The sequence below is a fragment of the Trachurus japonicus genome, chromosome 19 (assembly GCF_045865225.1).
Source record: "Trachurus japonicus isolate A0001 chromosome 19, Traja_1.0".
Classification (NCBI taxonomy): Eukaryota; Metazoa; Chordata; class Actinopteri; order Carangiformes; family Carangidae; genus Trachurus; species Trachurus japonicus.
Genome location: NC_140925.1, coordinates 7,019,850 through 7,034,208, shown reverse-complemented (window position 1 = coordinate 7,034,208; position 14,359 = coordinate 7,019,850). Strand labels below are relative to the sequence as shown.

Below are 14,359 nucleotides of genomic sequence, written 5' to 3'. Positions count from 1 at the left end.
CCCAGCTGAGAGAAACAGACGCCAACCTGGGCAAGAGCTCTCGCATCCTTACCGGCATGCTGAGAAGGTAAGAGCCAGGTAGGGACATTGTTTCTGCACCTCTCTGTATGTGTCATGCTCTAACAGTGCTGGGAGCTGCATCCAAGTCATCAGCATCTGATAAAGTTTCTAATTAGATCAAAATTTACAACTTCTTCATTTCATTCGTAAGTGGTCTTAAAGGCTGTGTTGCTGTTGGCCACACTGCTTTTCACGTTGAATATAACGTGGATGATATTTATCAGACAATTACTCCAAATGCTAAATGTTCGGGTATTTTTATGTAGTGTACTCAACCCTTAAAAATGTAAAAGTCATCTTTTCTTTAACTTCCTAAATTATTTGAATGTTCCATCAATGTGACTCTTACTGTACACACTAAACTAGACTGTGTGAATGGCTGTTTTGTTACGCAGTGGTATTATTGTTAAGTGCCTGGCTAGACTGAGAAAAGAGTAGCCTTGCATACTGTAGCGTCCTGCGGAAAATAGCTAAAAGACACAAGTGTGCTCCGTACATGTCTCCGTTCTTGTCTTCTCTTTGCCTTTGTTTTTCAGCCCATATTACAACCCATAGTCAACTTGTACTCTTTGTCTGTCTTGCTCGCTAGTTCATGCACAAGGCAGACCCCAACAATCACACAAACAGAAGCATTCACACGCAAATATTTCAATAGTCCTTGCATTATCTAATGCACTGCCGCCTAATACACACACACTCACACACACAGTCACACAAACGTGCACACGCACACACACACACGTACGGTAATGTCTTGTCACATCTCCATTTCATAAAATGCCTGTGTGCCTACCCCTGAACCGTGACGCCACGGTTTTGTTTCCCGCTCCCTCTTTCTTGTTTTTTTTTCCCTCTCCCTGTCGCCCACTGTGGATTTTGATTAAGAGTAATATGTAAATGACACAGACTAAATGTAAAATCCTGGGGCCAGGGAGGAAGTGCCAATTGAAATAGATGCTTCAGTGCCTGTAGACAATTTGGAGGGCGGCTCACAGGGCGGCCAGCAGTTACTAGAGAGGGAAGGCCTGAGAAGGGCTGTGATGCCGACTGTAACCAATATTTCTGCATATGTCTCCATTTTGTCAAGTCTGATTATGGGAGGAGGAGGAGGATAGCAGGGGGGGGGGGGGGTCAACTCGCCTGGCTTGTCACCCAGAGCTGTCCAGAAATCATTCATCATTCCCTCCTCCTTCCTTCTCTTCTTCCCTCCGCCCCCCTCTGGAGCTGAAGTAAATAACACACACTTATTTCAATATTATCATATTAATGTTAAAGTTCAGCTGTCACCTAATGGGAAGACTTAATCAGACGTAGCATTTTAAGAGCCAAGCTGCCACTCCCCCCCCCCCACACACACACACACAACTCTCCAGCCCCCTCTCTTGACATGCCTTACCTCCTCTGGTTAGCGCCCCGCTCAAATCAGGATTTATGAGAGCTTTCCAAAGTGGGGCCCGGCTGCGAGCCTCTCCGACTACCACCCGCCTTTCTGCTTGATGGGAGCAGCACAACATACGCCCCCCGCCTTTCTTTAACAAAAAAGTCATTTTTTCTTTCCGTTTCTTCACTGTTTGAATAAAAAGAAAGTGTGTTTTGTTGTAAGGCTGTGGGCTGGAAACGTCAAATCTGAAGTCATTTATAACCAGAGATGGAGAACTGAGAGCAAAAACTAAGTTCAGGATGGTTCAATGATATCGCACCCCCACATCCTTTCAGGCAATTCTTCCTCATTTCCTCACTCATTTAATTATTTGCCCCCCTGATTTTCTGCCTTTTGATTAATTGTTTATTTGTGTGCGATGTCAGAGTAATTGTAGTTCCTTCACACCGTAAAGAAGGGGTTGGGGGGGTGTTTGCTTTGTCATTCTCTGCAACATCAATAATAGTATGTAAAGGACTTTTATTGTTAGGTGAAAGGAGAAAAGCTCTTCTGTTATATTTTATAATCTCTGTACTTATGGCACAAACCAGATGTGGACACAGCTACTCATTTATGCACAGTCTCATGAATATTTAATTTTTTGTTTAATTATTTTGTTGGTTTTCCTTTTGTTGGAATGCGGCAATTAGCTCAGTTTGAAAGCCAATGTTTTGTTTTTGTTCAAGCCAAGAGTTTTGGACAATTGTATCACATCAATACCACAGAGAGATTCAGATATCTTTTATTTTAAACTGTGGTAGAGAGCAGAGCAACAGTTTGATGATGATGGCTATGATCCATGCCAGACAAACAGACTTAGGTGTGTAAGTTAAGGGTTGGAGGTATTTTTGCACGATCTAGAGGATAAATGGTGTTCATTGTTGCTGTATTTTGTTTCAAACTCACACCTCTTGTAGAGGGGCCTTTATGGCGTAGCGGTTATCACTCCAGCTGAGAAACCATTAGACACTCATTATGCTAGCTGTCAGGGTTCAAGACAGCCAATTAACTTAAAGACTCTGTGAATATCACTTATTGTAAGAAACACTCAGAAACACACACATCTAAAATAGCTGTTGCTTTGTTTGAAAATTGATCTTTCCAAATGTCTACCTCTGAAACCCTTCATTGCCAATGGGGATAATTAGGATAAAACACTGTTTATAGGGTGTTTTGATGGGCTGGGTTGTAGGCTGTTAACCGGTGTCACAGACGTAGCCTCTGTCTCATGTCGGCTCCATCCATGGTGGATGTCAGTGGTCTAGTGGTGGGCATCCAGGGCATCCACTCTTAGTTCATTTTTAATTCAGTCATCTGAAATCCTTTGGGTTTTAATTATACCATGACAGGCACTGTGATCCCAATGAGGCAGAATGGCAAACCTGATATTATATTAATATCCTTGATCATCAAATAATAATTATCATTTCATTTAAAGCCTGGTTAGTGGCACCAAGTCTAAAAGATTCGGCAATAATACTGCTTTGCAAGAGTTATAGTAACTTTGATTTATTGCATCTTTATTAAAAAATGTTTTTGTGTAGATTTCTTTATAATAGGATACATGAATACTTGAAACCAAAGGGAATATAAACAAATTAGTCCTACATGTGCATTAGTTGTCACAATCTTATACTGTAATAGAGACTCATGAGAATACCTTAAACACAGGTACATTTTGATTGGTGGCCTTGGACAGTGAAGGCAACATAGATTTGTTGAGGCGTGTATCAGCTGTGGAAAATAAACAGCCCAGCGCCAGTAAGTTCACTTACATGAGCAAGAATTTAATACCAGCAGGCAAATGTTTTTTTCTTTGACATTGGATAAGCATCTAACTTAATTCTGTGGTTTCCTGTCAACTAATTGGTCGTCATTACTCCTCAACTAACTGGCGTTTGATAGACGTGTGGGTTTGGCACAGACAGCACTGCAACACGTCATCATAGCTCACAGTGTGGATCACTATCCCAGATGACAAGAGCCACAAACCTTTTTGCGAGGTAGCCTGTATCTGTTGTTTCCATGGGACACTGAACCTATGGCCCCTTGTAAATACAAAATGGCCTTGTGACTGTGCCGTATATCTCCCTGCTGCTATGCTGAACATCTCAAGCATCTCACCCACCACAGTCAGAGCAGTTGGGAATGGGATGCAGCTCCAGACCCAGTTAGGACCACTGGGGTTCCCGGCGGCTTCACGGAAGGAGGGGGCACAGTGAAGGGCAATGAAGCAGCGAGGACGAAGGGGGGGAGGATGTATATTTTGAAGCAGAGGGGTTGTCTGCTCTCACTGGCAGCTGATCCCACATGCAGGTGGTCGACTCAGTCGCCAGGCAGATCAAAAAGTCAAGGCCCCGGGTGGACCTCCCTTTGAAATGGGAATGGGGCCTAGATATCAGACAGAAAACATAAGCAAGCTCCCAGCCACAGAACAGCTACATATTCATGGCTGAAGCTGGCAGTAGCGACGGGCAGGCAGGATGGACACAGCCTCAGCCTTCAGAAGAGGACTCATGCACACTCTGGACACTGATTAAGAGATCAGCCCATGAGCCGGGCGAGGATGATGCTGTAGCTCACAAGCTAATGCACCCACAGAGCAACCAAGACACTAACGTCCTTTCTTGAGATGTGTTTTGACAAGCTGTCTTAATGTGTGGCTAAGTTCATTCCTCTGATCTTACACCGTCGTTACATGTGGCAAGTTCTGTGCAAATATAGTACAGATAACAAAGAACAATCCGCTGAATCTTGTTATAGTGTTGATCCTTTATTGAAATGGAAATTAAACCTATTCGTATGATTAACTGGAAAGAAAAAGAAAAAGGTAGAAGTCATCCTGGCTTATGGGAAAATCAAAAGTTTCCTGTCTGCGTTATTCACGGGAAACCAGGAGTTTTTCCTTGTTTGCTCAGCTCAATAAACCAACATGTAAACAGTGTAATGAGCCAAGAGACTAAAGTGCACGGCCTCAGATCCTCAGCATCCTTAGAAGGGAACTTTTGATTCCTTACGATCTATAAGTATTGCCTTACTTCTGTATTATTGGCAAATATATACTCTCCATCTATCTGACTCTCTGGAATATGAACTACTGGAATATGTAGGTCACATAATTAATGGAATTCAACTCTCCCAGTGAGCCGTGGTGGGATCGGAGTCTTGGGGCCCTCTTGAAGTCTTGTTATGAAGTTGAACAAAAAGATTAGATTTTTTTAATTGAAGCTGAAAGATGGAACAGATTGCAGTTTCTCCCTTTTTTTTCCATTTTCCTTATTCTTTTCATTTATTTATTTATTTATTCATTAGTATTGCCCTGTTTTAGAGCAGCGGTATAGCGACACACACTGTGCTGTCCAGTCGCACGGTGTCAGGCTTATACCAGCACCATATTCTCACACCTACCATCGTTTATTTTCTCTTATTCTGTTTCATCAGAATATTGTTGTATACTCCATGTCTACAACATTGTATAAGACATGTTTGGCCTATTTTACATTCTATTTTACTTTGTATTACAGCTGAACTCATCACAGTAGCCATAGCCAAGCCTCGTGTTTTCTGTCCCGAGAGTGGCAGATCACTCCCAGTGGATCTCACTCTCTCTGATCTCCCCTGCATGTTGCTGCCACGATAATTCCATGTTCTACATTTAAACACATTCCCTTTGCTTTGCAATTTGTTCAGCCTGGCATCATTACCACCCCACTCAACCCCCCGACTCCCTGCCTCCATATTGCTGCATGCATCCCTCTGGGTCAGTCCTACCCCTGGCCTTTTCTGCCCCCTCTGGGGAGGCATTCTGTGCTTTTCATGTCCAGTCTGTTTTTCTTTTTTTGTTCTGGCAAAGGAGCAAAGTGTGAAAGTGTGAATTGTATCTGTCCACTCTGCAACCCCTGGCTAAACTTTATACATACTGTACCAAGAAGGGCACAGCTGCTACAGTACGTAAACATGCATTGATGCCTGTTAAAGGTATATTCAGTGGATTAAGGATAACCTACCTACCAGAGGAAGATATTTACTTCTACTTTTATATATGTATTCTGTGTTATTGATTGTAGCTCTTCCCTTTGGTAGACAAGAAAGTAATGCTAGAAGACCTTGCTGGTCTTTGAGGACTTTTTGATCTAGTAAGGAAAGCAAGCAGGTTTCTTCAGGCAAATTTATGGCACTCATACTTCTGACTACTGCTGTCCGTGCTGTCTGTATCTTTGGACATGGTGATAAGTACACTGGAACCCTTACCTCCCCTCTCCCACTGTACAGCACAACTCACTTGTGACAGAGTTAGAAAGATCGCATAACATTTTTGAAGATGTAAGTACCCCCCCATGAGAGTACCTATCAATGAATCATCATATAACTAGGGGATTCTTTTTTATAAGAGAAAGTGATAAAATAATAATATTGTTATTAAACTATATTTTATTTTTTATCAAGCTTTTTTTTTACGTTTTTGTTTTGATTGTCCAATAAGTGTCTTTTAAAATCTGCACTTTTTCCCATGTTTGTAGATAGGAGATACTTTTTAATGTTCTTGTGTGTCTATGTGATGTGTGTGTGTCTGTGGCTACAGGCTGCTGCTGGGACAATGACAGGGTGCGCCTCAGCCTCATTACTCACTGCTCCTGAGCCAAACAAGCACCACTGCCACCTCTCTCTCTCTCTCGCTCTCTTTCACTCTCCCTCCTGCTTTATCTCTGTCTTTTTCTCTCTTCCTCCACCTCGCCCATTAGAGAGTGCTGATGGGATGTTTTTTGCAGAAAGGAAAATATATACACACACAAGCCTGGGCTGTAGAGGAAGGGATTGTTGACAAGGGCAAAGACGTGTTGTTGTTTTATATAAGGGATGCATTTGTCTGTTGAGGACTGACTCGCTTAACTGGCTGCCAAAGCCCCCTTTTTTTCCCAACATATCTCCCTCTCTCTGTTATCCCGCTCATGGCAGCCTCTGTTTTATGATGGATCGGGACATAGTTGAATTGTAATTATTTCAAAATGTGGTGCTGAAGAAATTCTTCAGATATTTTTTAAAACCAAAGTCATGTACAGTAGAAATAAAAGTCCAAGTTGGACATGCTACAGTAGCTGCTAGCTCTAACGTGCTATGCTGGCTGAAATTGTGTTTGTTTTCCAAATTAGTTTTAAGATAGATGGCAGTCGCAATCAAAGCACAACAACCAAGAACTGCAGACCCATACATAATTTGAGTGAACCTGCTGCATCGGCACAATTAGCTGTCACTTGTTCCCTGAACTGGGCATCAACGCTGAACTTCAGCATTCCAACAAAAAACACTTTTTGCACCGTCGCTTCCCAAATGCTCGGGGGTCAGCCAGCCACGACGTTGAGGTGATGCTTCGTTCGACCTCGTTCATCCCATCCTAGTTGATAGAGCTTCTTTTTTTCCTCCTCCTTTAACCCTGACAGACTGTCGTTCTGAAGAGATGACTGGAGATCAGTGGCGCTCTCATCCCTTGAAGTGGCTCCAGGTGTCACTCCAAGGGTACCCGCCCTGTTTGATCTGCCGTAGAGCGCCTGTCGGGCCACGGCACCCTCTGATTTCCCCGTCAGAGGGGAAAGAGGCTCTCCTGTCCAAAAGTTCTACTGCTACTTTTGAGTGACAGCAAGGGAGAGGGATTGGCGGCCATGGAGCAAACCATAGCCGTAACCATTGGGGAATGGACTCTTTCCTGTTGTCATCATTCCTAGCTCCTGTTTAGCAGCTATAAAGGGCCCTCTCATGCACCCCCTCTTGGGAGCGTTGTATAGAGGTGATCCTGATTTGATATGCCAGGCCCCAGCAGTCCAGACAACAGAGAAGGAAACAAAATAAACATCAGATTAAACCAAACCGTTTTCACTCATCATGCTGTGGGCCTTGTCTTAAGAGGAACAAAAAAACATCCTCTCAAACATCTTCAGATGCTGTCCAAAGGAGGTCCCTGTCTTCACTGAAGAGCTGCACAAACAAAAAGGACAGATGAAACAAAATGGAGGAATGGAGGTATATATCTTTTCCGCAAACATAGATCCATCTTCCCTTACGTTTTCCCCCACCTACTGTGAGCTTCTTTAGAAATTACAGGTGAGATCTCAGTCTGTGGCAGGGCCTGCCTTTCGTCTAGAGGGAACAGGGGGAAGGGTGGGGAGTTTTGGGGGGGTGAAAAGACTGAGGAGGAGAGGAAAAAGATTCATGCTTTGCAGTACTGCTGTGTTGTTTGTGGAGCGCACTCTTCCCTTTGTGTGTCTGGCGATAACTTATTCAGCACAGGGCCATTCATCCAGGGGTTGAGCGCGGGCGTCCGTCAAGACGGAAAATAATGAGGCGACAGCAGCGCAGAGGATAGCTTTCTCCCTCTGCCTAGGTCGCCCCCCCCCCTCCTCCCTCCTCCTACTCCGCCTCCCCCTTCTCCATCTCCTCCTCCTCCTCCTCCTAGCCTCCCATTATCAGCCGATTTAAATAGATAATAGGGGGCCTTCTTCAGGACATTTTGAAGCAATTAGAATCTATCACATTGTCTCTTCTCTGACTGTTGTTCCCTCCCAGCAAGCCATTGTGCATACTTCTCGGCTTACTATGCAACAGCTGCCCGGAATATTGTGGAATGCCACTGCATTACTGGCTGCCAGTATGTGTGTCAAGAAGGAAAAGGGGGCTATTTTGTAACCTATATCTTTGCAGTAGGCTCCATACCCACATGTACATGTCATCTGTTCCATCTTGAACCATGCGAGGGCATGGGATCCCTCTGCCATGATAAGTTGATCTCAAACTGCATCAGTTGCCAGAATAAAGTGGCTTCTGCCCAAACACTTGCACTGTACAACTACAGACCTCCTCTGCGCTTTCAGTCAGCTCTCATTTATTTCTCCCTCTCACCATCTTGGTGCAGTCCATTTTGTTGACCAAGAGTACACAGTGACATTCAATAGTGGGAAGGGAGGACCTCGGATTATTATAACAAATAACCTAGTAGGACACTGTGTCTGTCCAATGGGGCTTAAGGTTCCAGATTTCTTCCCGTCAAAGATATCCAAGTACTGTAGTTTACAAAAGCAGTGATTGTCTCAACAAAATAAGTCAGCTGTCTAGGCTGTGTTTGCATCAGGATAGATGGTTAAGTATAGTTTTTTCTGTTATTGTTGTTGCCCCTCAGATCTTTCTTTGGCAGGGTGCAAGAGCTTGAAATATTTACAAATGCTGAATTTTGAGTGTTTTTTTTTTCTTTTTAATATTTTCTTCTAACCCATCAATCATTTACTGCGCCTCTGTTTGTCTGTATCTCATCCTAACAGACCCCCAGGATGGTGCAATGAAACAAAGGCAGTACATTGTTGCCATGTTCTTGATGGCATAAAAGATCCCCTTTATCAATGGACAAAACAATAAAAAGAGGACCACTTTTTTTTCAAGGAAGCAAAAAGGTTGAAAGGCAAGGCATTTGTATGCATCAGGATTCAAGAGCAGCTCCCGTCAAAATACTTCAGCAGCGTATTGGTCCCTTTTCTACGCAAAAGCTACTAACCTTGAGTGCTTTTATACCAAACACAAAAATAGATTTTTTTGTGTATTTTATTTTTATTACATTTTTTTCTTTCCCAAAGTCTTGAAGCCAAAAGGACAGACCCCGTCACCCCACCCATCCCTTACTTTGGTTTGGTGGTGCTTGCTATGAATGGCATTCCATGATGTGTAAAACACAACAGTTTTGACAAGTTGCAGAAAACACAGCTTTGAAAATATATTATTTGTTAAATCCAACCTTACAATGCATTATACTCACTGCACAAAAAAATACATTTCAGTCTTTTTGAAATTCCCTTCATTGTCAAGCGAAAAAATGTGTGTGATTTTCTGCTGACAGAATAGAAGAGTCTCAGAAAAAAAAGGAAAATTATGCCTTTTTATACTTGAGTCATCTACTGTAGTCATTCTTTTTCAGTTTAATAGTTTCATTAGTAAATAGCAGTAAAAAGTGAATTTCCCTCTCAAATTGTTGAAGCAATACTCTCATCTACAGAGTGTCAATAGTAAGCTGAACAAGTAAAATAGTGTTTTGGGTTTTTTTGGTTGATAATGTCTAACAATCTAAAAGACTATAAATTTGCAGTCTCAAGAGACTTGTGGCCCAATAGAAAGTTTGTCATATGACTGAATTTAATCACTTCAAACTGTTAGTGGCTATTGTTGACCCAATTTATCTTGGTTATTGACCTTTGAGAAAATGGCCGATGTGTTTAACAAAGACTCATTTTAAACTGCCAGTGCACAACCTATTTGCACAATGTCAGCTTTGCAATGTTACAGTTCTTCCGGGCCTTAGCTTTAAATAGTTGGAAATGTTAATGATTCCTCAAAGCTTCATAACTTACAGTATTTGTGGTAGGTCTGACTATAAGATGGTTAGATATAAAGTTTCAGTATAACTTGATTTTTTTTTATTTTTAATGTAGGTGTCAGTCGTAGTATACAGTTTCAGGGTTCCACAGTTTCCCAAAAAATGAAAAATCATATCCAAGACTAATTAGAAGGACCATGTAGCTCAGCCTGTTTAGACAGTGTTAACATTTAGCTAATGTTAGCCACTACCCATCTTTGTTGGGACATGTCTGTGGCATCACTGTTATTTGAAAAATGAGATTTTGCCACAGAATGTCAGGGATGTCTGAGATAATGCACGTGACAAAGAAACAAAACAGAGACAAATTCATAGTTATTTAAATTAGTGGGCTCCGACAATTACTCAGGCATGACCATTTAGTTGTGCAGTATTCTTTTTTGTGGAGGTGGACGATTGAGTTACGGCACGAAACCCACTGAAACACTATTTCTCTCTGTGTAGAGTACTGACAGAGACAATTTGTGACACAGGTTGTTTTGTTTGTTATTCCCAAGTCTCTCCCTAGATGCCTTTGTCCCAGTAGTGCATTCCAGTGAAAGCAATGGTTGGACAGTGAATCACAACGGTCCTCCCTCTGACTGATTCATATTTAGTGATGTTGAAAAGGCTTTTTTTTTATGATTGATGCCTTAAACCATCATGTGTTGGAGCCAGAATCGTAAGGACAAAGCAGAGTTATGCCACAAAAGCCTGTAGAACCTTGATCAGTGGAGAAAACCCCAGTGAGGTCCAATGCCCGTACCATTCAATTTTAGCCCAGGGACCATAGGAAGTTTTCTAGATGTTGTATAATTAGACGGTATGCAGTTAATCTCAAGAGACTGTTTGGCAGGCACTGTCTTTCCACTTCTCAGGTTTTTTGCTCATATGTCTTGAACTCATCATTCACGGCTTTAGAAATATTTTTCTTATTGCTTAAAGCAATGTTGAAAATTTATTTGGGATGGATACATAGACACGTATAACATGCAGACAATCTAGTTTAATTCCGAAAAGGGATTCTCCTACGATATGACATTCCCTGACTGAGATATTTGCTCAGAGTCAAGTGCAGTACACATTCAAGCCCTTGGCCTGGCTTGGGTTTTGGGGAGTGAACCAGCCATGCACGGCTGGTAATGACAGGTTCCATGTTGCCCGTGGCTTGTGGCCCACTGCACTGTTTGTTTGGAGAGTGGTGCTCGGCCGTGAAGTGCTGGCCCAGCTGGCAGGAGTTCCGTTGCCCCTTTGGCCCGATGGCTGGGGCTTGTTTGGCCCGCACCAGCCAGGCAGACTGGCATCCAGGAGGCTGTGGAGGAAGAGGTGGAGGAGGAGGAGGAGGAGGGGGTGGGAGGGTGTGGGGGGGGTCTGACAGAGGAGAGGAGCTGTTGGCTGAGCACCCTGGTGCGAGGCCAGGCCTGCTGCCAGTTGGAGAGAAGACTTCCCCTCTCACACCACGATCTTCACGTCCCTGTGGCGACAGAGATCTTAGTTTGCACCTCAAGGGTCAACATCATCCCATCGTGATCTGTCTCAGCTCGAGCAACCTTGCTTACAGAACGGCACTGAAGACTTAGCAAATATATATATATATATATATATATATTTATTTTTTTTCCCTCCTACTTTTTGCAGCCAACTCTTTTGTGGAGGCCAGGCTTTAAGACCACTGTTTTTATTTATTTTTTTATTTTTTTATTGCATTTCTCAATACCTCTGTCTTGTAATATAACAAAGGTAGTGTTATAAACACACACATAAATACACTTTTCCTCCACAGTCCAAAAGTTCATGTTGTCCATCTTGGATCTGCCAAAGTTCTTCCAGGGCTTCGGAAGAAAAAAAAAAAAAAGCTGACCTTCAGTCTTCCGAGTGTTATTTGCTATGCTACAAGCAGTGGCAAAAAAAAAAATCAGAATTTACAACATTTGATCTACACTAGGACCACAATAATATTAGCAAAAACATATGAAAAGGTCTCCTAAAAATATTTTTCTTTGATTATATGTACGACTGGGTTTAATAAGAGGTCCAGGTGGCTACAGTAATCCCCGACCTTTGTGCGCATTTATGGTCAGAACTTTAATGAACTATCATTGTACTTTGTGTGCATACTGTAAATTATACCACACACCACTGATTCAAAGCATCACAACAACTGCAAGTGACCTATAGCTTATGCTGGTAGCAACAAAGCTAACCCCTACACAAACATCCAGTTCTTTATAAATGACCATTGAAGGCCCTGAAAGCCATTGCTTCTCAAATGTAGAGCTACTTTGTTTATTTTCTGTGTGTTTGCTGGGTCACATGGGTACATCCCGTCAGCCATCATGTAAACTTTAACCCCCACCCCATTTTCTTATGGCGCCAGGGCTAACATTGCTTCAGTGTTAAAGGGAAGTTGTGAGGACATTGATGTCTTGGCCTAACATCCTAGTGTCACTTTCCCAGGCTGTTTGTGGAGCCTGCCAATCCCCCCACTCTCCTCAGCTGACCCGAATGCATCACTGAGTATCACACACATGTGAGGAGCCTGATATCTCAGCCAACAACAAATGTTTTCCTGCAGTCACCATTGCATTACTATTGTACACAGCATTCGTCCTCTGACCTGGCTCACATTGAGGCTTTGTCGGTTAGATGTTTTTCTCTTCAGGCCAAGACGCTATTTTATTTAACAAGATGTTGATGCACACCCATCCCATCTAAAAGTTTCCCTGTGGTATAGCATTTCAGAACAGACTTGACATAAACCATTTCTAAACACTGGTTTCATTTCACCAATCTTTAATTACATCGTTTGGTAGAGGCCGAAGTACAGAGTTGAAGCGAAGCACCATGTTAGCAAAGCGTATAATAGTGAGGGACACCACAGCCAGAGGACAGTGGGTCGAGAAAAGGGAAGAGTATTGTACACAAACAAATACTGTAGGAAGACCAAAGGTGTTAAGTTTCTTTCAGAAATTGCTGATGATTAATTACTTATGGCCCAGAGGATCAATATGTGTGTTTTTAGCATTTTTAAAGTATTTTGTTTAGTGCAGCATCTGTTTTGTGTTGACAGAAAAAAAAAAAAAAAAAAATTGAATTTGAAAATTAGTGGTCATTTTCAAAATATTTTAGCCCTACTTATTGTATCAGTTACCCGTTTATTTAATTTTGCATAAGGCACTGCATACTGCCATAAATGTGGAAGCAGTTAAGACAATTTCTCCATCATGACCTTTTAATGAACCTCAGTACATCAAAATTACAGTCTCCATTCCCCATCCAGGTACAGTATTAATAGACATTTAATATTCATTTCATGATTGACAGTAATTAAATTGGCCGATTTTCCCCCTCAGACCTTATTGCTGAAGATATTTTAGCTTAGCCTCAAAAAGCCACCCACAGACAGTCAATTAATTTAGATATACAAACTGCTGGGTAGCATTCCAGTAGCACAGTGTTTCAGTGTATCATGGTGCTATGAAGAGAATCATTGTAGCCTCAAGCGATGGACAAGCCTTCCTCCAGCTCTGTGACAAAGGCGGCTGTGAGGTCGTGCCCCAGGCCAGGACTATCAGAGCTATCAGTCCAGCAGAGAAAGAACATAACAACAAGCCCTGTCAAATAATGGTGTCAACAGTGGGATTGTTTAGGTTCATTTGTACAAGGAATGTCCCTGGTTTAATGGTAACGTGTCGCTGTCTATTGACTCATTGGGTCAGATTTTACCCTGTTGTTTCTGTTTCTCCCTCTCTCTCTGAGTGTGGTTTGCTGTGAAATGGTATATTGTTGTCCAAGCTATACGTTGATTTAAAATATTTCCCTTTCCTCAAACTTTTAAGATGTCAGAAAGGTCACTTGTCAAGGATAGTTGGCCTAGAGACATAGATGTGGGAGGTGACATGATAGCTCATGTTTCACCGAATCTTTTCTCACCTCCCACTGTGACCTGTATTGTATCGGCTGATCAGTTTTTTTTTCCTCCTTGTTTATTAAGTTCGGTTGTAGTTCAGTTATCAATATTTAGAAGTCAGTACAATGCTAAAAGTCAAGACTCATAATGAACATCAGTGTGACACTTATTGTCCATGAGCTGAACTTACAAATGGACTTTTCACTTGGTTCTTGGTGATCTGGTGTCTGCACTTACACCACAGCAGCACCACAGCGTCTATGAAAACCTTTGCTTGTTAAATGTGGCTCTTTTCACATGGCACTCATGGTTTTGAACTACAATTGCTCCGTTAAAATAAAAAGAAAGAGGAGTTTTACAGTGTTTAGTGCAACCACGCTGTTGTTGTGAAGGAGTCTCTCTCCTGGGCTCCGGATGCTGTTTGCCTTCTGAGCTGTCAGAACGTCCATTATTATTGAGCCTCCTCTCCTCTCCTCTGCCGTGCCTCACCCTCTGAGTTTCACCACTTCCTTTACCTGGCTGGCTGGCTGGCTGGATAAAATGATTTCTCCTCTCCCCTCTTCTTCTCTAGTCAGAATAT

General features: G+C 42.3%; 1 protein-coding gene across 4 annotated transcripts in view; it reads left to right on the top strand.

The window, feature by feature from the left end:
* Positions 1–14,359, top strand: part of vti1a (vesicle transport through interaction with t-SNAREs 1A) — a 115,936-nt gene that overhangs the window by 77,414 nt on the left and 24,163 nt on the right. For 2 of the 4 annotated variants that reach the window (XM_085762267.1, XM_085762266.1), the window contains one exon: positions 6–67. In XM_085762267.1, the coding sequence (XP_085618393.1) occupies positions 6–67 (62 nt within the window). Of the gene's footprint in view, positions 1–5; positions 79–14,359 lie in introns of all 4 variants that reach the window. The other 2 variants (XM_085762268.1, XM_085762269.1) reach the window with 1 other exon arrangement.